The 26,616-nt window shown below is 48.4% G+C and overlaps 1 protein-coding gene across 2 annotated transcripts in view; it reads right to left on the bottom strand.

Moving 5' to 3' along the window:
* The window catches only part of KLHL21 (kelch like family member 21), a 282,299-nt gene that overhangs the window by 167,458 nt on the left and 88,225 nt on the right, over positions 1 to 26,616 (bottom strand). For both annotated transcript variants that reach the window (XM_069610426.1, XM_069610425.1), the window contains exon 3: positions 11,029 to 11,434. In XM_069610426.1, coding sequence (XP_069466527.1) covers positions 11,029 to 11,434 — 406 coding nt within the window. The remainder of the gene's footprint in view (positions 1 to 11,028; positions 11,435 to 26,616) is intronic.

Below are 26,616 nucleotides of genomic sequence, written 5' to 3'. Positions count from 1 at the left end.
ATCGGACTTGTCTAATGACCTCATCAGGGGAGAAATGAGGAAAGGACGAGAAGGGGGTGGTGGGTAGCTGAAGGAGTGTCAGCAAGCATAGAGAGGGGAAAGGAAGGGAAGGGGAGGATAGACTGGATGTCCTATGTTTTTGAGATGACGTGAGAGGCAAAGGGCATTGCAAAGAGCCTGGGAGGCAACAGAAGGGGTAGAGACTGCAGCAGGGCTGGCCAGCTCCTTGCAGATTTTAAAGAGTTCGGCCGAGTTGTTAGATGCCGCTGAGACACAGGCTTCAATGTGGACTCTATTCTTGGTGAGGACAGAGTCTGTATTGCCTTTGGAGCAGGCGACTGGCCAGTTTGTCAGAGGATGAACAAGTCGTCCATTTCCTCTCAGCCACCCTACACCTATGTTTAAGTGTAGCTAGATCGGAGTCATACCAGGAATTGCACTTGGCTTTGGATTTCAAAGGAATCGTCATGACAGGGTCAAGAGCATCAAGAGTTTCAGAAATATAAGAGCAGATAAGGCACAGGGCTGTGTCCGGGTGTGAGTAAGCCAGAGGAGGGGGTTCCGGGCGGGGGTGTAAGAGGAAGAATGCGGTAGCGAATGCCTCAACTGACACGCACTTCATGGGCCCGATGTCTGAGAAGGTAGTTGGCAGGGTCAGAGTAGGCTTGGCTGGGGGGGGGGGGGTGGGGGAGATGAGAGGAGGCAGTGGTCACTCCAAGAGAGAGGAGTGGTCAGAGGGATAGAGAGGGGTAGGCCAAAGGAGATCTGCGACCTGCAGAATGCGTCGGGCCAGAGGGGAGGATAGAGAGGGAATTGCAGAGGTCGCCAAAAGAGCAAAGATGAGGGACAGGGAGAATCGAGGTGGATGTTGAGGTCACCCAGGAGGAGGGCTTGAGTGGTTGAAGCCGAGAGGGAAGAGAGGTCAACCCACTCAGAGAGGAAAGAGGCGATTTGACCAGGGGGCCGTTAGAGGGTAGCAACAGTAAGAGTGGCTAGGAGAGAATGAGAGCCTGCAGACAAGGCATTCGAAAGAGGGGTAAACCTGAGTGGGCATAATAGTAGCAGGAATCCACTCAGGAAAGATCAAGGCTACACCACCTCCCGGGCCGGTAGCATCTGGGTGCAGAGAGGATCTTGTAGCCATAAGGGTGGAGAGGGTCAAAGCTTGTGACTGAGTTGGCCGTGAACCATGTCTCAGTAAGACCGAGGACATCTAGGTCCAGTTCTTCAAGGAGGTGGCAGATGTCTGAGGAGTGTTTGACAGCAGAGCGAGAGTTCAAAGTAGAGATGAAGAAGGTTGCCAGCCTTAAAGACCTTCCGGGGAGGGGTGCAAATCAGAGTTACGCCCTGCGGGGGAGTGGAGGTAGACTGAAGTGGGGCAGAGGAGGTGGGAGGAATGGGCAAGGTAGCCAAGAAATGAGCGAGGGGACGGCCGGAGATGAAAGAAAGTTGATGAGGCGAGGGAACTGCCTATCTAAGAGGAGAATGGCCTCAGGACCTTGGACCATGACAGTGCCATTAAGGTAGACATTGATGGGGGCGTGGCTAGGAAGCCATGTGAAAGGACGTGTCTGTACGGGGGCTCCCGAAGATCCGCACATTATCCGACTGAAAACAGCGCAAGGACCGATGCAATTTGGCTGAGACTGATATGACTGCGCGCATGAATCTCAGGTGAACGTGAGGTTATGTTTCGATACGGGCCTGCACCGTGAGAGCGCAACAAAAAGCTAAAAGAAGATCTGGAGGCGAGAGTGCGATGAACGAGAAAATGGCCGCCGCCGCCGAACAAAGGAACAAAGGGGTGCTTGATCTGGGCGCCTGTCGGTCACACTGGAGCATGGTGGTGGTGTAGGTGCATGACGCGGGTGCATCGAGGTCATTAAGGACACCCAGTCCTGCGAGGCCGACGGCGTGGACCGGGGAAGGGAGCAGGGCCTGATCGAAGATACTTTATGACCGGATCGTGCGGTGTGACCGGGAACTGTGCCCCGGGTCCTTTGTGGCCTAAAGTGGACCTCAGAGGGTGAGACGCGACCTGGCTTCGCTAGGTAATAGACAAGATGGCCGGGGGTGCCGGAGGACAGAGGAACTTTGTGTCTGAGAAGTGGTGATAACAATGGGGCACCCGCAGAGCGCACTGTGAAACCCTGCCCCAGATCCGAGCGGAGATTGAAGGACGTGAGACATGTCTAACAAGCCCCTGAGAGCGAAGACCAAACAGCACACGCTCGACGAATACGCTAAAACGCCTCCCGGCCCAGACGGAGCCAAAAGCAAGGACAAAACGCAAGCCAAGGAAATGGCCGCCGGGGGTGCGAACCACGAGGTCCTCGCTGCGATCGCAGACCTGAAAGCGACCTGGGAGACCAAGCTCCAGCTCGCTGTGGCTGAACTGAAGACCGCAATGGAACTCCAGGTTGGGGCAGTGCAGGAGGACGTGAACCTCCTAAGGCAGGACGTGCGTACCCTGGCAGAGCGTACAGAGACTTTGGAGAAAGAATTGAGCCCTACCGCGGCGGACTGCGCTGTGCATAAGCGTGAACTCCATGCCCTGGTGCAACGCGTGGGCAACTTGGAGAGTAGGGCGGGGGAGGCAGAAGGGCGCGCCCGGAGGAACAACATTCGTATCGTAGGCCTGCCGGAGGGAACTGAGGGCCACAATCCAACGGAATTTATTGAAAACATGCTACTGCAGGAGATCACGGGAGGCACCCTGTCGCAGGGTTTTGCGGTTGAGAGAGCGCACAGGGCCTTAACTAGGAAGCCACCACCGGGAAACCCGCCCAGGCCAGTGATAGCTAAGATCCTTAATTACCGGGACCGAGAAAGGATCCTTGAACACTTCCGCAAGGGAGGCACAATAGAACGAGGAGCGGCGAATATAACGGCCTATCCCGACTACACCCTGCAGGTACAGCGCAGTCGTATGAACTTCGGAACGGTGAAGAGGAGATTGCGGGAAGCGGGGCTTAAATACATGTTGCTCTATCCGGCCAAACTGAAGGTTTTCTTTCAGAGCAAGCTATTGTTCTTTGTCACCCCGGAGGATGCTATGGAGTGGTTGGATGCACACAACTGCCCTCAGGAGTCAGATGTTCAGACGGCCGGTGGAAAATAAAGGACGAGATAAGTAACGCTGTAGGCCCGGTCGGGTCATGAACATTGGGACTAGATTATAGTCACTGGACTCGCTTGAGAACATGCGCGCGTCAGGGGTTATGAAACGTGGTCCTTGCGCGGACATGGTTGCGAAGATGAGGAGCCGCCTGAAGCCACCCTTTACACCCCCTTTTTGTGTTTAGTTTAGTCACTGTTAGTGGGGTGACACCCTGTCGGGTTCTCTATTTGGGTTTCCAAGGAGGACCGAACACAGGGATGCCTGAGATCCAGGGATGGAGCTGGGCAGTGGTTGGGGGTAGGGGTTTGGGGGGGAGTTTTAGTTTTTGTATGAGCCTGGGGGTGAAACCGGGAGTGGGTGTTCGTAAAGTGGGGAGGGATTGCCTCGGATGGGGGGAGGAAACTACTGATAGGCCATGGGAGACCTCAGGATATTAACGTGGAACGTTAGGGGGCTTAACAGTTATCTTAAGCGAAATAAAGTCATGTTGTATCTTAAGAGGCAGAAGATAGACGTAGCCCTGCTACAGGAGACACATCTAAAGCGAGAGAAACTGGAGCTGGTAGGGAGGAAGTGGAAGGGAACAGTGGTAGGATCAACGTACTCCGCCTATGCCAGAGGAGTGCTGGTGTGGGTGGCGCCACACGTCCCATTCAAGCTAATTGAGGAGGTTGTGGAGGAGGATGGGAGGTTGGTTATGGTGAGGGGGATGGTAGAGAACAAAGTAGTGTGCATTGTAAACACATACGCGCCTAACCAGGAAACGGCGACATATTTTCGGACGCTGTGCACCAAGCTCAGTGTTGGGATGGGGGGCACGGTGATATGGGGTGGTGACTTTAATTGCGTGTTGAACCCCAGGGAGGATAGGTCGGATGACAAGATGGCTGGGCCCAGTCCGGCGGCTAGGGTATTGCAGACGCTGCTGGCGGATTTTGGCCTAGTTGATGTGTGGAGAGCGAAACACCCGAGCGCGAGACAATACTCGCACTATTCGGCTCCGCATCTACTGCACACGAGGCTTGATTACTTTTTCACTACGCCAGACATAGTCGCGGAGTGCGACCATATAGACTACAGGGCGAGGGTCCTCTCTGACCACTCGCCCCTGGTCATGCGATGGCAACTGTATTCCCCACGAGCGCGTATTCCAACATGGCGCCTAAGGGCGGAGGCGCTCAAAGACCCCGCCTTCAGAGAGGATATTAGGAAAGAGATAACTGCTTATTTTGAGGTGAATAAAGGGAGCGTTAAGTCGGCTGGCACCTTATGGGAGGCCTTTAAGGTCGTAATGCGGGGGATCGCCATTGCGAAGTCTAAGGGATTGATGGGGGGAGTCCTGGCGGATTTGCATAGAGCTGAGACTGCGCTGGAGGAGGAGTTGAAAGGTGGTGGGACAGATGCAGAGGCGGTCTCCAAATTGCAACAAGAGTGTGCGGAACATTGGGACAGGCTCTGTAATTTGAACTATAGAAAGTATATTGAGAGACTGCATGCGGGGGGAGATAAAACGGGCCGACTCTTAGCTTGGCTGTACAAGAGTGAGACCCCACGATCCCCGATCAGAACGGTAACCAATGAAAAGGGGGAGGAGGTAGACACCCAAGAAGACGTGAACAGGGCATTCGTGGAATACTATAAGGTCTTATACGAAGATTGCGAGGGGGGCAGCCAGGAGGAGATAGACGAAGTGCTGGAAGATGTAGGCTTGCCCAAGGTCAGCGATGAGGAGCGAGAGGAGCTGGATGCTCCGATCACCCTGGAAGAGCTGAAGGAGATTGTGAGACAGTTGCCCACTAGTAAGGCCCCAGGGGCAGATGGGTTCCCCAGTGAATTTTATAAAGTTTATGCAGAGGAAGTGCTCCCGCCCATGTTGGAAATGCTCAACGAAGCGTACGAGATGGGACGGTTGCCGGAGTCACTTAGGGAGGCGATTATAATACCGCTCCCCAAGCCAAATAAACCGGGACATGATTGTGGCTCCTACAGGCCCCTGTCGATGCTGAACCAAGATAGTAAGATCCTGACAGCTGTCCTGGCTACTAGAATGCGTAGAGTGATCGGCAAGTTGATCCACCCTGACCAGACGGGCTATGTCCCTAATAGGAACATCACTCACAACCACAGGCGCCTCCACAGGGTGGTCGAGTGGGGTGGTGGTGAGGACGGCGAAATGGCGATAGTAGCATTGGACGCGGTTAAGGCGTTCGACTCTGTTCGGTGGCCTTGGCTGCTAGCGGCTCTGAAAGGGTACGGGATGGGACCAGGTTATGTTAGGTGGGCCGAGATGTTATACAGTGCACCAATGGCCAGGGTCCGTACGGGCGCAGTGGTGTCAGAGAGATGGCAGTTGGGCAGAGGCACTAGGCAGGGGTGTCCTTGGTCCCCAATGTTGTACATCCTGGCCCTAGAACCCTTAGCGATTTACCTCCGGCAGCAATATGACCCGGTCGGCATTGATGTGAGTGGAGAGTGTCACCTCATATCCCTGTATGCAGATGATATGCTGTTATACCTAAGATACCCAGAAGAAAATTTGCAGTATGTCTTAGAGGTGATGGGGAGGTATGCCTGGTTGTCCGGTATAGCGGTAAACCCTCAGAAATCCACTCTATTTCCGCTGGGGAGCTATGTGGGGACTCCAGTGGAGAGGTTGCCAGTGTTGCAGATCCCGTGGGCGACGAGATCCTTTAGATACTTGGGGATTGATGTATCATACGACCGTGGAAGAGCACAAGCATAACACCGAACTTGCTGTGGGGAAGATCGAGAAATGTATGAGGTTCTGGGAAAGATTACCACTAGCGATGATGGGCCGAGGAGCCATGCTTAAAATGGTAGTGCTGCCCAGGCTTCTGCATTATTTTAACAACATCCCCTACATGATTCCTAAGAAGTTTTTTGTGAGGCTACATAGTGTTTGCAGAGAATTCCTGTGGCACGGCATGCGCAACAGAGTCGCACTGTGGAAGCTGCAGAACTTCTATGAGAAGGGCGGAATCAAGCTGCCGAACTTTGAGGCATATTATGTGGCAGCGCAGCTACAATATGTGTCCAGGTGGCTCTCTGATGAAGAGACCCCTGAACACAGGCTGTTTGGGAAGGATTGCTCCCCTTTTTACTTGCGAGAGGTGATCTGGGTGGCTAATGCATGCATGAGGGAGCGGCCTAGTATGCTAGCTTTGGGACGGAACATGTGGAAACGGGCCTGCCGGATGATGGGCAACCCTTTGCCGTGTGTGTTGCAGTTCCCATTGGTCGCACTGGCGAAGGGAGACGGGCAGCTCAGGGCAACCATTCGGATATACTGGGAGTCAGTGGGGTTGGTCATCATGGGAGATATTTGGCAGGATGGGACCATCTTGGAGTTCGAAGAATTAGAGGCAGGGTCGGGACTGCACAGGGGTCAATATATGACATATCACAGGATAGTGCAGGAGATCCGGAATAGGTGGCCCGAAACTACCCTGGCCGATGAACCGGATGCCCCGGTGGAAATACTATATGACACATCGGAGGGCGGGCATGAGGTCTCTAGGTTGTACGAGATGTTGATGACGAAGGCTGGGAGCGATTTAGAGCACTTGAGACTGGAATGGGAAACGGAGATTGGGGGCCCCGATGGCAGATGGGTTGTGGGAGCGAGCCCTCGGGTATCATAAAAAAGTATCGAGAAATGCCAGGTTTAAGCAAATACAGCTTTATATAACGCACAGAGCATACCTGACCCCTTTGAGAATATCCAAATTTCGGGGTGTTGGACGCCAGGCGTGCCCCAAGTGCGACGAGGAGAATGCAGACATGATACACATGTTTTGGGCGTGCCCAGTAATTGCAAGCTATTGGGGTGAAGTGGCGCAGAAGCTGGCAGGAAAGGGTGTTACGCTCAAAGTGGATTCAGCCTGGTCCTGCTTACTGGGGGGATATCCCAGAGCGCGTAAACTTAGACATGTCGATAAATTGAAAGATCTGGCTTATGTGCTTGCTAAACGTAGGATTGCCATGGGTTGGAAGGAGTGTCATAAGCCACGAACGGAGGTCTGGTGGAGGGATCTCCAAAAATGGGCGGAGGCCGAGACGGCTGTGTGGCGAGATGCCAGTATCGCAGGGGAGGACGAGGAAATGTGCTCTCTTGCGGCATGGAAACTGTTGATAGCTGAACTGTTTGGAACGGGGTCAGCTTCAAATGACTCAGAGTGATGACGCCCCCTCGCCCACAGCGGATACCAAAGGCGAACACCATACAGGCTCATAGGGGGGAGGGATGGGGATTGCAGTGTTGTTTGTTGTTAAACGTGTTTATTTATGTTTAAGTTGTAATGTTGTGTGGTTTATATATATAAAATAAAAATATATTTAAAAAAAAAAAAAAAAAAAAGGTAGACATTGATGATAACTCTGGAGGAGTCAAAGGAGGCCATGAGGACTTACCAGCCAGTGCCACCATTAATGGGAGAGGAGGAGAAAGGACAGAGCACAGAGATCATATGTGGGGTCCATAGACCGGCGAAGGAACGACAAAGAGGATGTCGGTGAGGGTCTGTCTCGAAGAGGTCTGGAATAGTGATCAGCATAGGGAGACCAGGATTGGAGGCCTAGATATCCTTTTAAACTACTTCTTTCCAGACGTAGTGAGTAGGGCAGGATAGTTGATAGAGAAGAAGTTGGAATAGATGGGAGGAACAGAAAGCGCCATGGGGGCGGGGGAGAGAGAGGAAGCAGAGTGAGGAGTATGCAAGTACAGCGGTATGGGACAGTCACTGGACTAGCAGGTTACAATCAATGGGCAAAGATAAAACACCCAAGTTTGACTTTCAAGTTAAATGTCAGGCCCTGTTGTAAGGAAACAAAGTGGGAGTAAGATGGTGAAAGGCGAGTACAGAGTACATGCAGAGCGAGGTAAGAGTCATGGTAGTCCAATACTCCAGGGATAGCAACCTCAGGGAGGGTTGGGCTGCGATAGAAGACTCATGTAGCGGCCTGTCAGCAGACAGGGAAGCTGACATGGCCTTGGAACAAGTGCCGACTAAAGCCTGCCGGTCCCTCGTTGGTGAGCAACAGCAACTCCCCAGCCAATCCGTGACCAGGATAGAGAGGGGCAAACGGCAAAAACGCTGCCTCAGATGGTCCAAAGGCCCAGGTGGCCTAGTTTAAAGCACTGCATGGTGCAAGTTAGTTGTAGGCAAACAAAAGTACACAAACACACAATTATTCAGTACAGGGTATCTGGATCAAAAACAAATGCTACACAGAAGCGTGACGGAGCGCTGTAATTTCGTCAAAAATGAACCAAAAAATTAGCATTGGGGGATTGATGAAGGGTCTTTACCACCCTTTGCAATGCCATCACTAGTTTGTCTCATCCACCAGACAGTTGGTATTATTGGGTTGTGAGCCATTGTTGTAATTAGCACATGTTGAAGCATGCATGGGGAATAATGAATATGCATAAAGCCTTCATCCTTAGAAATTATCCTCAGTAATTACATAAATTGTCTAAACTTTATCAGATGACTGACTTTGCAATATGGATCCAGGGCTACAAATGCTTGCACTCTCAATGAGCCAATGCTTTGTTTGTGCACAATATGGTTCCTAGAAATGGTCTGCTTTGACTGTGTACAAGGCTTGATTTCTGTTGTCTATTGAAAATCTGAGCCGATGTAGAAGATCTAAGGTCTTTTGAGTGTTCTGCAAGCAAAGTGCTGCAAGCTCTCCTGTTATTAGCCAACCGTCCATGTAAGGGTACACCAGAAAGCTTTGGCGGCGTAGATGTGCTTCCACCACCTGCAGCACCTTTGTGAACACAAAAGGTGCCGCTGCAATCCAAAAAGGAAGTACCTTCAACTGGAAACAACAAGTGTCTACCGTGAAATGCAAATATTTGCCTCCTATGTTCCGTTACTATCCAACCTTGACATGTAATCCTCCATTTTCTTTTTAGGTGCAGGATGGACTCTTGCATTGTTGGCATTCCCACATGCGTTTGCTGGCTGTCAGTCTAGTACAGGCCTTTTTTTGGAACTAAAAATAAAGAGTAAATGCATGTTTACATGGTGTAGCTCGACTTTTACAGTAGTACCAGAACTTTTTTGAAGTCGTGCCAGATGTTGTCCCAGCATCAGTGGGAGATGGCTATGGTGATCTCACAAGCTCCACACAATATCCTCACCGTGCGGAGAACCCACTTTTAATTTGTAATCCCCTCCCATGTGTGGGTAAACTACGGTAGCCTTCCTCCGTACCAAGGAAACATGACAAAAGGTCAGTTTAGAAGCAGAGGCCACATCTCTAGAGCGTCCCCGGTGCTGCTGTCGCAGTGCTGAGGAGTAGGTGAAGGATTGGGCCTGTAACAGAGAACCATCCACTGGCAGCTGGTTGGCAAATGGTCCAGATGATTGTCCCTAGGGCTGGGCCAGAAAGTACTGACGGAGCAAGTTTGTTGGAAAGATCTCCATGCAATCTGCCCTAGAGTTTTCAGATTATCATTTTCCTTTTTATCCTTTTTGAACGCCTTGTCTACCGCTTTCCCAAGGAAAATGCTGTCCTTTACTGGCTTATCTAATAGATTGCCTTGCGTTTGTGCCTCTCAGTCAATCATGGCGTTAAACTACAATTGCCCTTGCTTGCTCGTCAAAGGCATTTTGAATGACTGCATTGGCAGTTCAATTTCTCTCATGTAGGATTTTCTGTAAAGCTGGTTGTAGTTACTCAGATTTCTTTGCCTGGGTTCTCAATTTTGGCCCGCTAAGCCCCGGTATACTGGACCATCTGCGCCGTTGATTTGTTTATACATACACTAAGCAACCAAGGTTTCAATTTGTAGGCCCTCCTACTTTTCCTGTTCGAAGGATGTTCAGTGTTAGAGAGTGGTGCTTTGGCCCGTTTGCAGGCTGTGGTTAGAAGTGAGGGAGCAATGCATTTCCTTACTGATTTAAGAAATGGGATGCAATGAGACCCCTCCTTTTTTTCTTCCAGGACAGCGCATTTTCAATATAATATATGTCCTCCGACTATAGTGTTTTAATTTCTAAGCACCCTGCAACATTTTAGTAAGGTAGCTGTATACTGGAAATGGTCCTCCATAGGAGAGGACATCACAGACTGCACCTCCTCATTTGGTCTTAACATTTTAAAATCGTGGGGGGGGGGTATGTGAAGGTCGACACATTCTTGCTCTTCTGGTTGGTATTGCCCTTGATCATCACCTGTGCCTAGGTAGGGATCACCCTGTTCCTCTGAAACAGGGTCTGACAGTGCCTAACCCCCCCTTAGGCTCCTGTGCATCTTTTTCCTCAATGAAAACCACAACTTTGACCAAGACTTTCTTATTCCACGCTTTTCAAAATTGAGTTATTGGCTCCAAAACAAGGTGTTTTCGTTTTGACACTGACCATTTCATCTCCCCCAAATCCTCCTCTGATTCAGAGAACTCAAGTAGGCCGTGGTTTGCATAACTGAAAGGAGACTGGACCCTCCCTCAATGTATGAGCTTCCTGATGATTGCGTCTTGTACGGGGTGGTTTTTTTGAAACCCTTTATCCTGATCCCAGTTTTTCGACTTGGAGCATAAGGATGATGTCTGGTGTTTGTTCTACAGCGCCAGCACCTACACCGGGAACTGGCCAAACTCCTCCTGTTTTGAAGTCAAGCCAGATTGTTCAGCTCTCGAGTTGGAGCTAGTGCCCCTCAGTCTCTGCTTGTATTAGGGTAAAATGTAAGAGCATTTTGGTTTGGTAGTATTCAATCTATCATAGCAAACACTTGATATTTAAAGAAAAATAAAATCCTTCTAAACAAGAATTCTTGCTATCAAGGCACACTGATAAAATCAATTTTTGACAGTGGCGACAACTAAACTTTGTACCAGGTTTGGAAAAGCAACTTCAAGCATATTTATCACTTACCTTACAAAATAAATTAGTCCATTAAGTGTCACGGTTTTGGGTGCAAAAGACCATGGGGGCAGCTGGCCGCAGTTCACCAGGGACCACATGTTGATCTCTGGATCGTAGCACTGAATCACCATGGCCTCCTTGCCTTCAAGTGAGCCAATGGCGTACAGCTTCCCACGGCATGAGGTGGTGGAGCAGTTGTCCATGGGGTAGAGCATGGGCTTTAGTGCCTCCCATGTGTCCATGGTATGATCATACCGCTCTGTGCTGTCTGATCCAATCACGTAGAGTAGCCCCTTCAGCACTGTTGAACTGTGGTACTCCCTGGGCTTCAGCATTGGTGAAACCTCGGTCCATTCATTTACGCTAGAGTTGTATCTCCAAACATATTCATAGAGCCTGGAGCCGTCAGAGCCTCCTAAAAGGGGCAGAAATACGACATTTAGGATCTTTAATGACCAAAATAATGTTAGCAGTGCTTATATTTGATTACACAAACAGCAGTGGTTTCAAAAATATTCATAGAAATGTTAAACCGATAGATTTACATGTAATTTAAGCACATTTTCCATTATTCATTCAAAACAGAAAGCCTGGAGTAATTTTTTAAGATGCAACATCAAATTATACAACAGATAACAAGTGCATGATTGTTAAATAATGCCTTTTCAGACTTGAAGGTGAGAATTACAAAACTTGAAAATGGAGAGAAGGTGAGGGAATGCAGAGAAGGTGGGGGTCTCTCCCACTCTCCCCCTCCATCTATGATTTCCCATTTACGATGACTAGTTTGTATTCTGATGTGGGGATGACTCATGAAACACAGCAAAGGCGAAGCTTGTGCCTGTGGTTTCTGTTATTCTCGCGCATCCTCAACTTTGAATGTGTGACTATTTTAGTTTGGTAGGGTTGGCCTGCAATCACCGCTTTCTGTACCGCAGATTTTATAGATCGTCTTGTAATTTGTGGTACCAGTAGCTACGTTTCTGGGCGAGGGGCATTAAAGCACACAAGGCTAGCATGGGATGGCATGGTACGCCACCTCCAGGGCTAGCAATTTGCAATGAACAGTGGTTCCCCTTCCCATGAGTCTCCCAATCCCCATCCCTCAGCATCTCAGATGTGAGCTTAACACCGTACGAGCATTGGTGATGTCACAATTGTCATTTGGGCATCATCTGGGATGTCATATGTTTCTTCATGAGCAATGCATGGCGGGGCGAGTTATGGTTTTAGTGGCTACTTAGCATTTTATTTATGCAGCAAACACTTTTGCATAATAAATACACACACAGGCTGTACCCTTTCATGCCCCAAAACAGTAATTACAAACTGCATGTGCCTAAAAAAATGAAGTCAAGCACTTATTTCATATGTTCTACCAGGGTCTGGTGACAAATAATTTGAACCTTGTGGCTAGCATAGTTCCGATGGCCATTAATTTCCAAAGATATGCCAAGCCAAACTTAACTGCCTTTCGGAACACTTACAATCTTTTAACCAACAAAATTCCGTGATTAAGATTTCAATGAGGCCTTCTATGATAACCATGCCTGCGGTGCCAATTTATCTTGCGAGTCCTGCATGTACTGTGGAGTCTTAACGGTTGTAGAATTTGTAAAAAGTTCTGAAAAGAAGGGCATTCCAAAATAAGGAGTTCAGAGAAATCATTGGCTGCAAGCAGAATTTGCTGATGTCTCAAAGAGCAGTATTCTGCGTTATCCGAGAGACCTTTGGAAGAATTAAAGAAGCAGATGACACTTTCACCCCCGTTTGGCTTCTAAAATGTGCTTGGCAACCATGAATGAGCAAATTTGTCAAGGGAGGATAAAAATACATGTGTTACGGTCTAGTGTCGAAAAAAGCAGAAGACGAGACCCTCTGGGAAACCAAACAGTCGCATCCAAAACCTGAAAAGCCCAACAACCAAAGAAAGAACAAGGGTGGGACGTCACCCCCTTTCCCCCGCACCCTAAGCTGTTTGACAACAAGTATGAGAGACGGGGGCCCACAACGGTACTGACCATATATGCATTTGAAACCCTCAAGTTAAACTAATCATCAGGCATGAAGAAATATCATTTTAAAGTCTTTTTATTGCAATTTTGGTACACCGCACAGACGATGCACATTTCTTTTAAATTTTACTGCGATTGGGAAAGATACAATTGCCTATCAGAACTCACAGGAGCAATGCGATTCCCGGTTATCCATTGCCATAGTCATTCCCACTCTGGAGAAAATCGTTTGGTAAGATTCCTTCTAAAACAAATACCCAGATGTTCCTTCTGTGATATCTCCTGTATAACAAAACTAATAGCTCTATTTTAATTATATAAATCAGAACAATCAAGTTGTTCATGTTTCATTGAATAATCATTTACCAACTGCAGTAATAGTAAACGGATTCCCAACTATTTCTTTGTACTAAGACAGCATTTAACTGGCCTTCTGATCAAATTTAACAGCGATATGATTCGTAGTTTGAAGGGATCAAAGCATCCAATGGTTTTATTGATTTTCTAAACCAACCTACTTACTTAGCTTCACCTTATCTTTTTTCCTCCGAGTTTCCTTTGAACTTGTCCTGTTTTTCTGTATGTGGACATTCTAATTTTTAGGACACACTTCTATATATAACGTCTTCTGGGAACAATCGAAGGGTGTTTTGCCATCATAAACAGACAGGCAGTAGGGGTTACCAATCTCTAGAGACCATCCTGGTTTTGAGGGATGCCTGGGCTAGCGAGGGAACCACCTAGCACTAAAAGAGTAGAAAAACAGAGGGTGGGTGAGGCACGCACTCTAGTTCCCAGTGTTGAATACCTGCTGTATTTCAAGTTGCTCTTCTCCTCCAAGCGCTTTCATGTCTCTAACAATCTTCAGGGAGGCTGTCTTTTCAGGTGTTACAAATTAGTCTCAATTGGTCTCAAGGAATTCTGGTTGCTTGTAGTCTGTTTTTGGTAACCAGGAACCAACTCCCCTCCAAAAGCTCAATTTTTTCCTGGTGGGGGTAGGGGGGATAAAACCAATGATGGGGCTCTCCTGGGTAGGGCATGGTGACCGTGGTGCCGCTGTCTCTAAAGCCCGGGACTTCTGGCCCAATATGTAGAGAAACAGGGTGGGTGAGGCACGCACTCTAGTTCCCAGCACTAAAAAAAAAAAAGAGTGAGGGACGGCCCTTTATGGGCCCCTTTGAATTTTCTCAAATGAAAACTCTTGAATCATGTTTGACCTGTAATGCAGGGCTGATCTGCCCACTCCTTAAACGGAACGCAAAACACCTCTGCAACTACCAACCCATCACCAGCCTCCCATTCATTGGTAAAGTCCTTGAGAAGGTTTTCACGAAGAAACTTCTTCATCAAAATCAACCGGTCAACATTATGCCAGGACAACTAATCCAGTTCCGCCCTAAATGCAGCACCAAAACAGACATCATTCAATGCATCGATGATGCTCTCTAGACGAAGGGAATTCCTACCTTTTGGACCTGTATGCCACCTTCAATACAGTGGACCACCGGACTCTGATTAGCCTCCTCACACGTAGAATGGGCTTCATAGAACAGTTCCAAACTGGCTCTCCGTCTACTGCTCAGATGGATACCAAGGAATCCAGTTGGGCACCCTCATATCGGACCACCCTCCTGGTTACCTGTTGAGTGCCACAGGGCACAATCCTCTCTAGGGTGATCTTTAATCTATACACAAAACCGCTGGGATCACTCATCTCACTACACCAGCATTCGAATGCCACCCATACACAGATGCCACCCAGCTGTATCTTTAAGTAAACTGCACCTACATCATGCACCTCTGGAAATGCCTTGTCACCATACAAACGTGAATGACAAGCACAAACCTAAAACTCAACATGACCAAAAGTGAGTTGAAACCCTCAAAGGATGGCTAAAAGAGATGCATCTAGCTGGATCCACACCCTAACTTGACCAATCTGACAAATCCCTGAGAGTCATCGTGGACAGCAACATATTTCAGTAGCACATCAAAAAGAAGGCCCAGACCACATGGTACCAGATCATGCAGCTCTTCAGAAATTCACCCTTTTCTCCCTCCCCAGGACTTATAGAGCATGATACAGGCTCTCATGACTATACGCATTGAAGGGAGAACGCCCTCCTTGCAAGGCTCCAGTGCTACCTTCACTGGCTACCTATCCCAGTCAGGATACTTCTCAAAAATGGTTTCATCTACAAGGCAACCACCATCCAGAGTACCGCCGGCCTCCCAGACAAACCCAACACTTCCAAAATGTACATGCTCTTCTAGGGGCAGAACATTGTTGGACTAGAATCTAAACCAGCCTACAGTGAACAGACCAGGGAACAGCCCTTCTCGTGCTATGTCCCATCATACTAGAACACCATCCCAGTGGCAATCACGAAAGCGGCAACATTCTTGCATTTCAGGAAAGCCTGCTGTTAGGAGTTCCTCATTAGGCAACACTGTTCCCATGTAAATAGTTCATATGGGTTAGGTTGCTTGATGTTCTGCTATTGTTCACATGTAAATAGTTATGAGATCTTTGCTGGTGTGGAAGGCTTCTGTATTCTCAAGTGGAACCTGGGACCTTGCTGAGTGGAGGGTTTGAGGTTCCAACCTGGTCAGTTGGAGGAGAGGTGCACTGGCTGGGCGTCACTAAGATTGAGCTGGTCTTACCTTGTTGACACTGGTGAATAAAGGACAGGTTCAACTCGAGCATGTGCATGTTGCCTCCTTTCACACAACACTCTGCTCTTCAGGGAATTCCTAGGCTTGATTTCAGCAACTGTCTTGCTTCTACCGCCACACTAGACCCATGGTAAACTGCCCTCCTGTTCCTTAAACTCATGTACATCGCTGTATCTCTCGAGCTACATTCGTCCTATAGGAAACAAATAACAGGCCGTACTACAACACAAGAGCTGTAGAAGAGAGACTAGCACAGTTGGAGAGCCCCGAAACTGAGGTTCCTTTCCCCGCCTCACATTTTTGTGATTCCCATAGAGTGAAAACACCTGGTTTGTCCTGCATCTGGCGAGAACCATGAAGGAAGGTTCCTGATCGGAGATGCACCACTCCCTACCATTCCGACACAGAGGGATGATGTAGGTGGATGCAAATGCGTAAAGGATAATGCGTACACCAAGACCAGTTCCTTCCCAGTGGAAGGGGGCAAAGGGACGATTGAGTCCTTCAGGTTTCTCTACCAAGATTGCTACTGAGAGAGATCCTAGTTTCTGTTCTAGGAGGGTCTCAGAAACAGAGGAGCAGTTTTAATCAAATCTCTACTGGCCATTAACAGGTGCCCGGAGCAACATCCTGAACAAGAAAAAAAAAAGAAAATGAAATGAATACCAGCATACAAAAGTTGAAAAGCTGGAGGTTCTTTCCCCCGCTTTAGGTTGTAGTTTGTTTGCAAAATGTTGTACTTGGCATCTTGCAAGTAGATACCGCTCGTCCAGACGTGAAAACGATAAAGACGACCACAAGCGTGTGGAGGCCAAAGGATGCTCCTCGCTCTTCTCCCTACCCAAGTGCTGTGACCTCAGCTCCCATATATATGCATCCAGTAGTGAAGCCAATGCCTGCGGGCCATCTTGTGGGATTTCTACCATCCTTAGTGGGTTATCAGCAGGATTCTAATCAGTTACTATGCTTTTGTACTATGCTGAAACATCACCATAGTAGTTTAAAGTGCCAAATGTTGTTCAAGGCGTATTGTGTCCCCACGCCGGGAGCACCAGGTGGACAAGACCATAGTTTGCTAGGAGGAATAGAATGAACAAGGGTGAAGTAAGAGGGAGAGAAAGTAGGGAAGGAATTTACAGAGAGGAAGGGAGCAAGGCAGGCTTACATACTTGTGTTGGATGCAAGTTCATTCATTATATATGTACTATATTCTAGACAGACGATGAGTGTAAGTGTAGAGCTAATATACAGTTCTGAAGTATTAGAAGATAGAGCTTGAGTTGTGTTGGGTGCTTGACCGCATTCTCAGGCAATCTTGGTAGATATGCAGAGTTAAAAAACGTCTGCATTATCGCATACAAATTCTCGAATACTAATTCTGAGGCTGCCAAGTCAACTCAGAAGGCAGCCCCATCCAAGAGTAGGTCATGTGAGAGGTGAATGTGGTTGGTAACAAAAAGGCAAGGGAGCATGATTGATAGTACTGATAAGTAAATCTATTATCTGACTTTATATGGAAAATAAAAGATACTCATTTGGGTTCTGCATAGTGCTTAATACCACAGTAAGGGCAACTTACAAACAGAGAAGCAGAGCAGGGAATGTTGTAGGCTGCAAACCAACAATGTAAGTAACAAAGAGCAGCACAGAAGGGCCGCTTGGCCCCAAACATCCACGAACAGCCTGTTCTATAGTAGGGTAAGTGGAAGACTCTGAAGACACTTGCAAGTTAGGGTGGCATTATGTAGGCAGGTCTCCAGGTGAAGGTACAACGTCGAGGCTTCTGCCAAAGTAGTCATTGTGCCATGCCAGCAAATCATTAAAGTTCTGTGCGTTATTGTGGAAACTGGGCTCCGCTACGAATTACCTGCAAATAAACCCCATTTTCAGCCCCCTCCTTCTGCTGCAGTTCCCTAGTTCGGTTAACTTGTGGCAGTAGAAAGAAGCCAAGAAACTGTTGGGGAAAGTAGCATACTTTACTGGAAAAACTGCTCTGACACTTAACAGTCTTCACACCCAAAGTCCCAGTAAAGTCTTCAGCCCCACAACAGAGAGAATGGGCTTGAAACACATGAATGTACTCTGAAATATGACCTAGAGGCTACGTTTTTGTTCCATTTCAGAAGTAGATGACCCAAACATAACCTAGAATAGGCTACTGAAATTGCTAGCAGCGATTTAGCTCCTGCTTCTACCCCAGAGAGCTTTGTTAACTTGAGCCCAACAGTTACCAGGAGCTACCTTTGGCTCCCCATCCAAATTAGTACGTTACAAACATGCATTTGCGACACTGAGGATTTAGGAAAGTTTATAAAGAAGAATTAAGACACCTAGAACACATTTAAACAAAATGGCTGAAACATAATGGGCAAAAGGCTAAAGTGTGCATGTGGAGCTTAGCGGTGTGCTGGGTACTCGTTACTCGTTGCCCAGCAGGAGCTCCTGCGTGATGCCCAACACCTGGTTTCAGCAACTGCTCTTTAAAACAATTTCAAACCCTGTAGTACTATCGAGAATGGTTTAGTGCGTGACTCTTATTAACCCAAATGTCTCACGCAATCCTCGCTCAACCAGTAATGATGCCAGCTTCCTGCAATTCAATAGCTTCTTGGCTCGTATGGTGAATACCTCCACAGAGACATTGCAGCATGATTATTATACCTCCTAAATTATGAGATGCCGGCAACAAGTCTCTCTCAAGGAGAACCAACGACAAGACCTTGAGGCATGACTCCCATGCCAACCCATGAACTAATGTTTCCTAGGCCTCACCAATATTAATGGAGATTTCTCAACCAACATCAACAAAATGAATCCCTTGATGGAGACACTGAACACAGAGTGTTCAAGGGCTGGTGACCTCAGGCTGCGCTGGTACCTTCATCGCCAAGCCTTGATCCAACAAAAGCAGCAGTGATGCCAGACTCTTCATTGATGGCTAACCCTATGAATGTTCTTTTAAAGATGTTCTATTTAAATGGCCAAGATTTCGACGGCCGGCCCGAATAAATGGACCCCTCAGTGGCCTTTGCAGTCCCCATGCCCCATGCTTGGATTGTTCCTTGCCTGGGTGTTTTTTCTAGGCATTTCCTGTTCCCTCAGCACCGTGGAGCTTTATTTATTATTATTATTTTTTTTAGATCCTTACTGGGCTTATGCATCAGGAAAAGAATCTCATCTCTTTGACCGGCATTGTCTTAGTACACAAGGCTTGGCACAATTGGTAGGAACCTTGCACATGGGGCTGCAGACAGCAAATGCAGAACTTGGTTGGGACCTTATGACCACCTGTTTTCTTTAACATTTGCTGCAAATCTTGTAAAGTAAGACTGACACTGTCCACAACGTCCCACGACTACAGCAGTGGCTCAGAAGGAAAACCAGCATTGGAAAAGCCAATAGTTTAAACTCTTCTTTAGGTATGTAGTAGGTAGGCATTTGTTAGGCACTGATATAAAAAGTTACCTCTTGACCATAAGGTCACAACTGCTGGAAAATTGAATGATTGCCAGTTACTGACATCATATGTCCAGGTAAAGACCCATCAAATACTTAAACAATTATTCAGTGCAGTGCATGGAAGATAAATAAAGTGGCTGAAGGCACACTTGGTTAAGACATTTGTATCACAGCAGTAGCCATTTACAGCTGCAATTAAGCTATAAACTCTGTGCAGACATCTCAGAAAGCACTGGCAGGCCAAAGTTTGTCTGTTAGAGTCAGCTAAAAGAGATCCCAGAAGAATATGTTTGGGGTGGTGTGATGAATCAGAGGTGAATATCCCAAGAACCCTGGCCTGGGACCCTTCTCGTGTGGTCAGGGAAAGGCAGTCTCTTCCCAACCCTTTGCGGAAGGATCACATGAGAGGGGACTCTGGTCAGGAGAACCCTCTAACTTCCCCAGAGACCCTACAGTTCTGATGGCCCACTGTAGAATGGAGGCATTTTATGTAAAAAGTAACCAAAACATCAAGGCTTTCAAGTCCCACAATGCCCCAAGTACTGGGACAAAGAAAGTGTCTGAGGCACAAAACTGCAATGCAGTCTAGTGGTTCTAATTGCCCACACCCGAGTGGGACCTTTGAATATTTAAGGCACCCCTCAGTTGTAGGCCATTTGAAAAGGAAGGTGGAGCAGTAGCAGGAACTGCAAACAGCGGTTGGGGCATAAGAGACACCGGAGCAGTCATTGAAGCGGATGTCAGTCCCGAGAGGGTGTCCAAGCTTAATAATCTGAAGTGCAGATGTCGCATACACGGAAAGCAGTGTTTTAAGCAGGCTCTCCTTACTGCGTGCCGTGTCCCGGTGGCTGGCGAGTGCAAGGATCATGAAAAACTCCTTTCCCCGATCGGTGCGGGCAGCGGGAATAAGATCGAAGCAATCAGCCGTGCAGAAAACAACAGAAGCAGAAATGGCACTGGCAGCAGATCGAACGGACGCATATAAAGAAACCGGTGATTTTAACTTGGTTTGGTAATACGTGAACACCGTAGTCGACAGCTGGCTGCTAATAATTATATTGAATACCGAACTAACGTAAGAAAGTCATTTTGGCGTAATAAGAACTTTGCAAGAGGACAAGAAAAGAAAGGATATAATCATGATTACCAAAGCCAAGAGTATTGCCAAGATAAAGTGGGGGCAATAAAGAAGCAAGCTAAGAACCACCATTGAAAGTAAAGTAAAGCAGGGTCAAACCTTCAGAAGAACAAGTTACTTCTTACCTTGTAACGTTCTTTCGACGGGATGTTCCTCCGACGTATTCCTCATCTTAGATATCTCCTTCCAGCTCTGCTGGCCTCGGAAAATGTTTTCTCTAGAGGGCGCTGCGCATCGACGTCCTCCGAGTCGATGTCCCTCGACAGCCGCCGTATCGACGTCGACGTCATCCTGCCTATAAAGGCCGCGCGCAGCGTCCGTTGCTCAGTTCCGTTTTGTAGCCCACAATAATACTTTCTGGACTAACTAATCACCCTGAAGGAGCGTAAGCTGCAACAACAAGGGAAGTAGAACTGCGGGGATGGATGGGAGGGTCGATGAGGAATACGTCGGAGGAACATCCCGTCGAAAGAACGTTACAAGGTAAGAAGTAACTTGTTCTTCGAAGGGATTGTGTCCTCCGACGTATTCCTCATCTTAGATAGGCTCCCATAGCAGTATTCTATTATCGGAGGAGGGAGTACTGACTTCACGCTGTCTTCTATTGATGACTAGAATGCAGTACAGCCCTTCCAAACCTAGTCTCTTGACTGGAGGAGGAATCCAGATTGTAAAAACGTGTAAAGGTATGGACAGACGACCATGTAGCGGCCGCACATATGTCTTTAACCGGCACGCCTCTTTTGAGGGCCGATGAAGCTGCAATACCTCTGGTCGAATGAGCCCTAAGATTTTGAGGGGGCTCTTTCCCTGCCAGTTTATAACATTCCAGAATGGCTAGAATGATCCATCTGGAAATGGTCTGCTTAGTTATTGGTAACCCCAGCTTGTGACCTGTGTAACCTACAAACAGCTGGTCTGACTGTCTTATCCTGGCTAGTCTACTAATGTAAAAACTTAAAGCCCTCCTAGGGTCTAGCCTGTGTAACCTCTCTTCCTCTTTCCCCAGGTGAGGAGGAGGATGGAAAGATGGTAGGGTAATCTTCTGAGTGATATGGAATTCAGAAACCACCTTTGGGAGGAAATTAGGCTTCACTTGCAGGACAACTTTGTCTTTGTGAAATATTGTATGAGGGGGTTTACAAGAAAGAGCTTGTAATTCGCTCACCCTTCTAGCAGATGTAAGTGCTATTAATAAAACAGTTTTAAGGGTAAGGAATCTTTACGAACAAGAATGGAGAGGTTCGAAAGGTGTACCCATCAGGAAAGTTAGTACTAAGTTTAAATCCCATAGGGGAACTTGGAATGGTCTTGGGGGATAAACATTGGTTAACCCCTTTAGAAACTGTATTACCAAGGGTAATTTGAAATAGGATTGTTCTTCCGCAGTACGCTTAAAGATGGATAGCGCTGCGAGATAGCCCTTAATGGTGCCAACTTGAAGGCCTGAATTTGCCAAATATAGTAGGAAGGACAAAACCATTGGTGTACCACATGAAAAAGGGTCGATATTCTGTTCTCTACACCAGCTGCAAAATCTGTTCCAACGGCAGCGGTATAAAGACTTTGTTGCTGGCCTCCTTGCCGAAAGCAACACCTCCATAACATCATCAGGGAGGTCCCAATCCTTGTACCTCAGCCTTTCAGAAGCCAAGCGTGAAGGTTGAGGGTTTTGATGTCCGGATGGAGAACCTGACCTCCCTTCTGTGAGAGTAGGTTCTCTCTGAGTGGAAGTCGAATTGGAGGGCAGATGGACAAGTCTAGAAGGTCCGGGTACCACGTTCTCCTGGCCCAATCCGGGGCAATTAGGATCATGGTTCGCCGGAATCTTCTCAACCTCCTGATCATTTGAGGAATGACAGGGACCGGTGGGAACGCGTACAGAAGCGGAAACTCCCAGTCCACTATGAACGCGTCTCCCAGAGCTCCTCTCGGGGGAAATTCCCTTGAGCAGAACAGGTCGCATTTCCTGTTTAGGCTGGTGGCGAACAGATCTATCTGAGGGGTTCCCCAAAGGGCGAAGATCTCTTGAAGGACTTCCTGAGCTAGCTCCCACTCGTGGGAGACTGTGTTCTGCCTGCTCAGAGCGTCCGCTGTCAAGTTCTTCTCTCCGGCTAGGTGAGCTGCCGATAGAGAGATTCCTTCTTGGATTGCCCAAAACCAGAGCTGCATCGCCTCTCTGCACAGGGGTAGTGATCCTACGCCTCCTCTTTTGTTGAGGTAATGCATGGCCACCGTGTTGTCCGTCATTATCAGGACATTCTTCCCGTGTATAGCTGGCAGGAACGCTTTCAGCGCAAGTCTGATGGCTCTCAGCTCTAACAGGTTGATGTGTAGTCTGGACTCCGATGGAGACCAACGACCGCTGATGGTCAAGTCGTTGGCGTGGGCTCCCCAACCCGTGAGTGAGGCATCCGTGACTACGGTTATCTCCGGCCAGGGTTGCCAAAACTGTTCTCCTTTCAGAATGTTCTCCTGACAGGCCCACCACTGAAGGTCTCGAGCCACCCTGCCGGGAACCTGAAGAAGATCTGTCATTCTCCCTGAGAATTGTGACCACTGAGTCCTCAGTGCCCACTGGAGGGATCTCATTCTCAGGCGAGCCTCTGGCACTAGGAAAATGCAGGATGCCATGAGGCCTAGCAACCTCAAAAAGTCGAAGGCTGGGAGACGTTGGGCATGCTGGAACTTGGTAACCATCTGTAGAATATCTTGAGCCCTCACCTCTGGTGGCGAGGCTTTTCCCAGGGAAGTGTCCAGGATCGCTCCTATGAACTGGAGTCTCTGCGATGGTATCATTTGTGACTTCTTTAAATTGAGGGAGAAGCCCAGTCTGTGAAGGAAGTGGCACACGTGATTTAGCTGGATCTGAGCTTGTTCCGAAGAAACAGCCCTGATCAACCAATCGTCCAGGTAGGGGTAGACGTGAATCCCTTCCCTCCTTAGACTTGCAGCCACTACCGACATTAACTTGGTGAAGACCCTCGGGGCGGAGGTCAGCCCAAATGGCAGCACTCGAAATTGATAGTGAGAGTTGCCAATTGCGAACCTCGGATATTTCCTGTGTTTGAGATGGATAGGCACATGGAAATAAGCATCCTGAAGGTCCAGAGATACCAACCAGTCCTGGAACTGAAGGGCCTGGAGGATCTGAGAAAGAGTGACCATCTTGAATTTGTCTTTTCTGAGGAATTTGTTCAATTCTCGCAAGTCCAAGATGGGTCTCAGTCCTCCGTCTTTCTTTGGAATGAGAAAGTAAGGGGAGTACCAGCCCTTGTTCCTCTCCGCTACAGGTACCGGTTCTATGGCACCTTTCTCTAGCAGGTCCCAAATTTCCTGCAAGAGGAGCGGATCTGGAGCTTTCTGAGAGCTGATCCCCGGTGGATGACTCAGGTATACGTAGGAAAGGCAGGCAGTAACCTTGGGCAACTGTTTCCAATGCCCAAGCATCTGACGTGATAGCCTGCCATACCGCCAGATGTTGAGTCAACCTGCCTCCTACAGGTGTCCTGTGAGGGAAGTCCTCAGAGTGGTTTTGGGGCGGCTGATGCAGATGCCGATGGTAAAGAGGTACCTGCTGTTGCTGCGGCTTTTGAATATCTACCCCGTCCACCTCGGGTAGTTCTTCTTTGACCCCTTTGAGCCGGTCGTCCTCTACCTCTTCCGAATACGGAGTAGAAGCGAAAGGACTTGCCCCTCGCAGAGGTTCCTGTGGGACGAAAAGGAGTCTGACGGATTGCAGCTCCTAGGGATTTTGCTGCTGCTTTTGATGTTTGCAGTTTCTCTAAACTGTCATCCGCCTTTTTCCCGAACAAAGAAGAGCCATCGAATGGCATGTTCAAGAGCCTGGCTTGCACATCTGGGGCAAAACCAGACTTTCTCAACCAAGCGAATCTCCTGGTTGATGTACTTGCCGCCATTGCTCTGCTGATACTGTCAGCCGAATCAATGCCCGTCTGGAGGGATTCGCACATAGCGTCTTTACCGTCCTGTATAATATTCAGGAACGCATCCCTTTCTTCTCCCTCCGGGATGCAGTCAGCCGCTGTAGAAGCACACTCCCAAAGTGTATGGCTGAACCTAGCAAGGGTGCAAGTAGCATTAACAGATTTTAACGCCATGCTACATGCTGAAAAGACTTTCTTTGCCATAGCATCATATTTTTTATCGTCCCTGTCCTGTGGGACGGTAGGATAAGCCGTCTTGACATCGGTAGAGGATGCTGCCTGTACCACCAGACTTTCTGGGGATGGGTGTTTAGACAAAAACTCTGGGTCTGTAGAAGATACCCTGTACTTTGTAGACAGTTTTTTATTTACTGCTGGTACTACATCTGGGGTTTCCCAGTTTGTCATGATCTTTCTCTGAAGAGCTTTATGAAAAGGCACCACAGGATCCTCCTGTGGGCCTTTGTCAAGAACATCCGTGAGGTCATCTTGTTGGAAAGATTGTGAAGGTGCAGACCACCCCATGAACTCTGTGATCCTGGCCATTAAGGCTCTGTAGGGGGTTTCAGCATGCTCCCCAGGGTCTGGCTTAGCAAACTCCACCTCAGGGGAAGTGTCTAACCCACTTGCCTCATGTAAGGAATCATGAAGATCCTTTAACCTGCGCGCTCTTCAGAGGAAAATTCCTCTCTAGTTGGGGTTACAGGTCCCTGTAACTCAAATGTGTCTTCCTGTTCAGACAATTCACCCTCTTCCAAAATTGAGGACATAGTTCTCAATTGTTCTGAACTCATAAAGGGAGTAAATCCCATTTCCAAGGCAGAGGGTGCCGAACTTGTCATTATCGGCCTCGAAAACGTCAATGTCGTCGACGCCTAAGGCTTCGAGCGTGGCGTCGAAAACAAAGGCGGAGGCCTCGAAGACCTCGACAGAATTGGAATTCTACTTGACAATCTCGAAGCCATCGACGTCGAGGACCTGGGGATAGTCACTGGATGTGTCGTAACCGTGACTTTTCTTGGCGTCGACGCCGGTGTCGAAGCTGGCGTCGAGTCGACAGACCCGTGTGTCGAAGGTCCCTTCGACAACGGCGTCGAAGACCTCGACGTCGACGGAACCCTCGTCGACGGAACCTTCGAGGAAGGTTTGGAGGTCATAGTCCTACTCGAGGGTTCGAGACGCGCTCGAGAGGTTTCCTTCGCCGGGTACTGCGACTCGCGGCGTTTTTGACCTTCGGTTCTTTCGACTAGAGCATCGCTCTCGGGAGTCTTCGAGGGGGTGGAGGCCGCTTTCTCGAAGACGCTCATCCTATTTTTTCGGAATTCCTCCCATTCAGCCCAGGAACTATGTTTCGTGGGGCAAGGGATTCTTTTTGGCGAAACAGAGGAAGAGGAAGACGGAGAAGGGGATCTTCGACGTCTCCTCTTCGAGTGCTTCGATCTCGAGGAGTGATGAGACCCACTCTGAGACCTGGAGCGCGAATGGTGACGAGGAGACGAATGTCTCGACTACATTGTGGTTGGCGGTTGCAGAGAAGAGGAAGTGGCAAGGTGTGATGCTGGAAATGGATCGGAGGGAAAGCACCTCTGAATCCTTGTCCTTTATTGTTTTATCATGTGTTCCAACTTGTTTTCTGCGCAGAAGTTCATGTGGGACTCCTGGCCGTGCGGCTCTTCCTGTATTTGGTTTGGTGAACAGACCCTTGGGATACCCTTATCGCACCCATGGGTGGGAGTGCGACCCTGTACTCCTAGTGTATGTTTTTGGGCACCTGTGTGTGGCCCACAGAGCAGGGTACGGGCAGTGCCCTGAGCGTCCTCCATTTTGGGATGCCCAAGCCCTGTCATTGGAATCAGTGGATTCCTGATAGGAAACAAGATGGCCCCTGTGGTCTCTTGCTTTCTATCGCCTATTACCTTCTTTTCCCAAAGTCCGAGGAAGTCCTGATTCTGTCCCTTCCCCCTGACTGGCTGTTGGGTGGAAGTTCCATATATGGTAGTGTGGGGACGTGCCGACCAGACTGGCTGGAGGCTTCCCATCGACCGTATGTTGTGGGTACGCCCATAGGGTGGGACCTGGGTGAATGAGTGTGTGACCAATATGAATTCTGTGTTACGAGTGTCTGGTATATGGTGTTTGACACAATGACGGAGACAGCTCTGCCCACTGGTATGCCATTCAGCACTACACACTGCATTCAGAGTACTTGTCTGAATCCACATTCTGTGTTGGGAGTGTCTGGATGGAGAAGAATGGCCTGAATGCACTGTGCGCCTGATTGGCTGACTGCCTAAATGTCCTTCTGAGCGATTAGTTGCCCGAGTGTGACCCAGCAGAATGAATAGGAGATCAACTAGTATAT

Source organism: Ambystoma mexicanum, chromosome 8, assembly GCF_040938575.1.
Source record: "Ambystoma mexicanum isolate Mex_15411 chromosome 8, UKY_AmexF1_1, whole genome shotgun sequence".
NCBI classification, from domain to species: Eukaryota; Metazoa; Chordata; class Amphibia; order Caudata; family Ambystomatidae; genus Ambystoma; species Ambystoma mexicanum.
The sequence above is the reverse complement of the archived record's forward strand: the minus strand, read 5'-3'. Positions and strand labels throughout refer to the sequence as shown.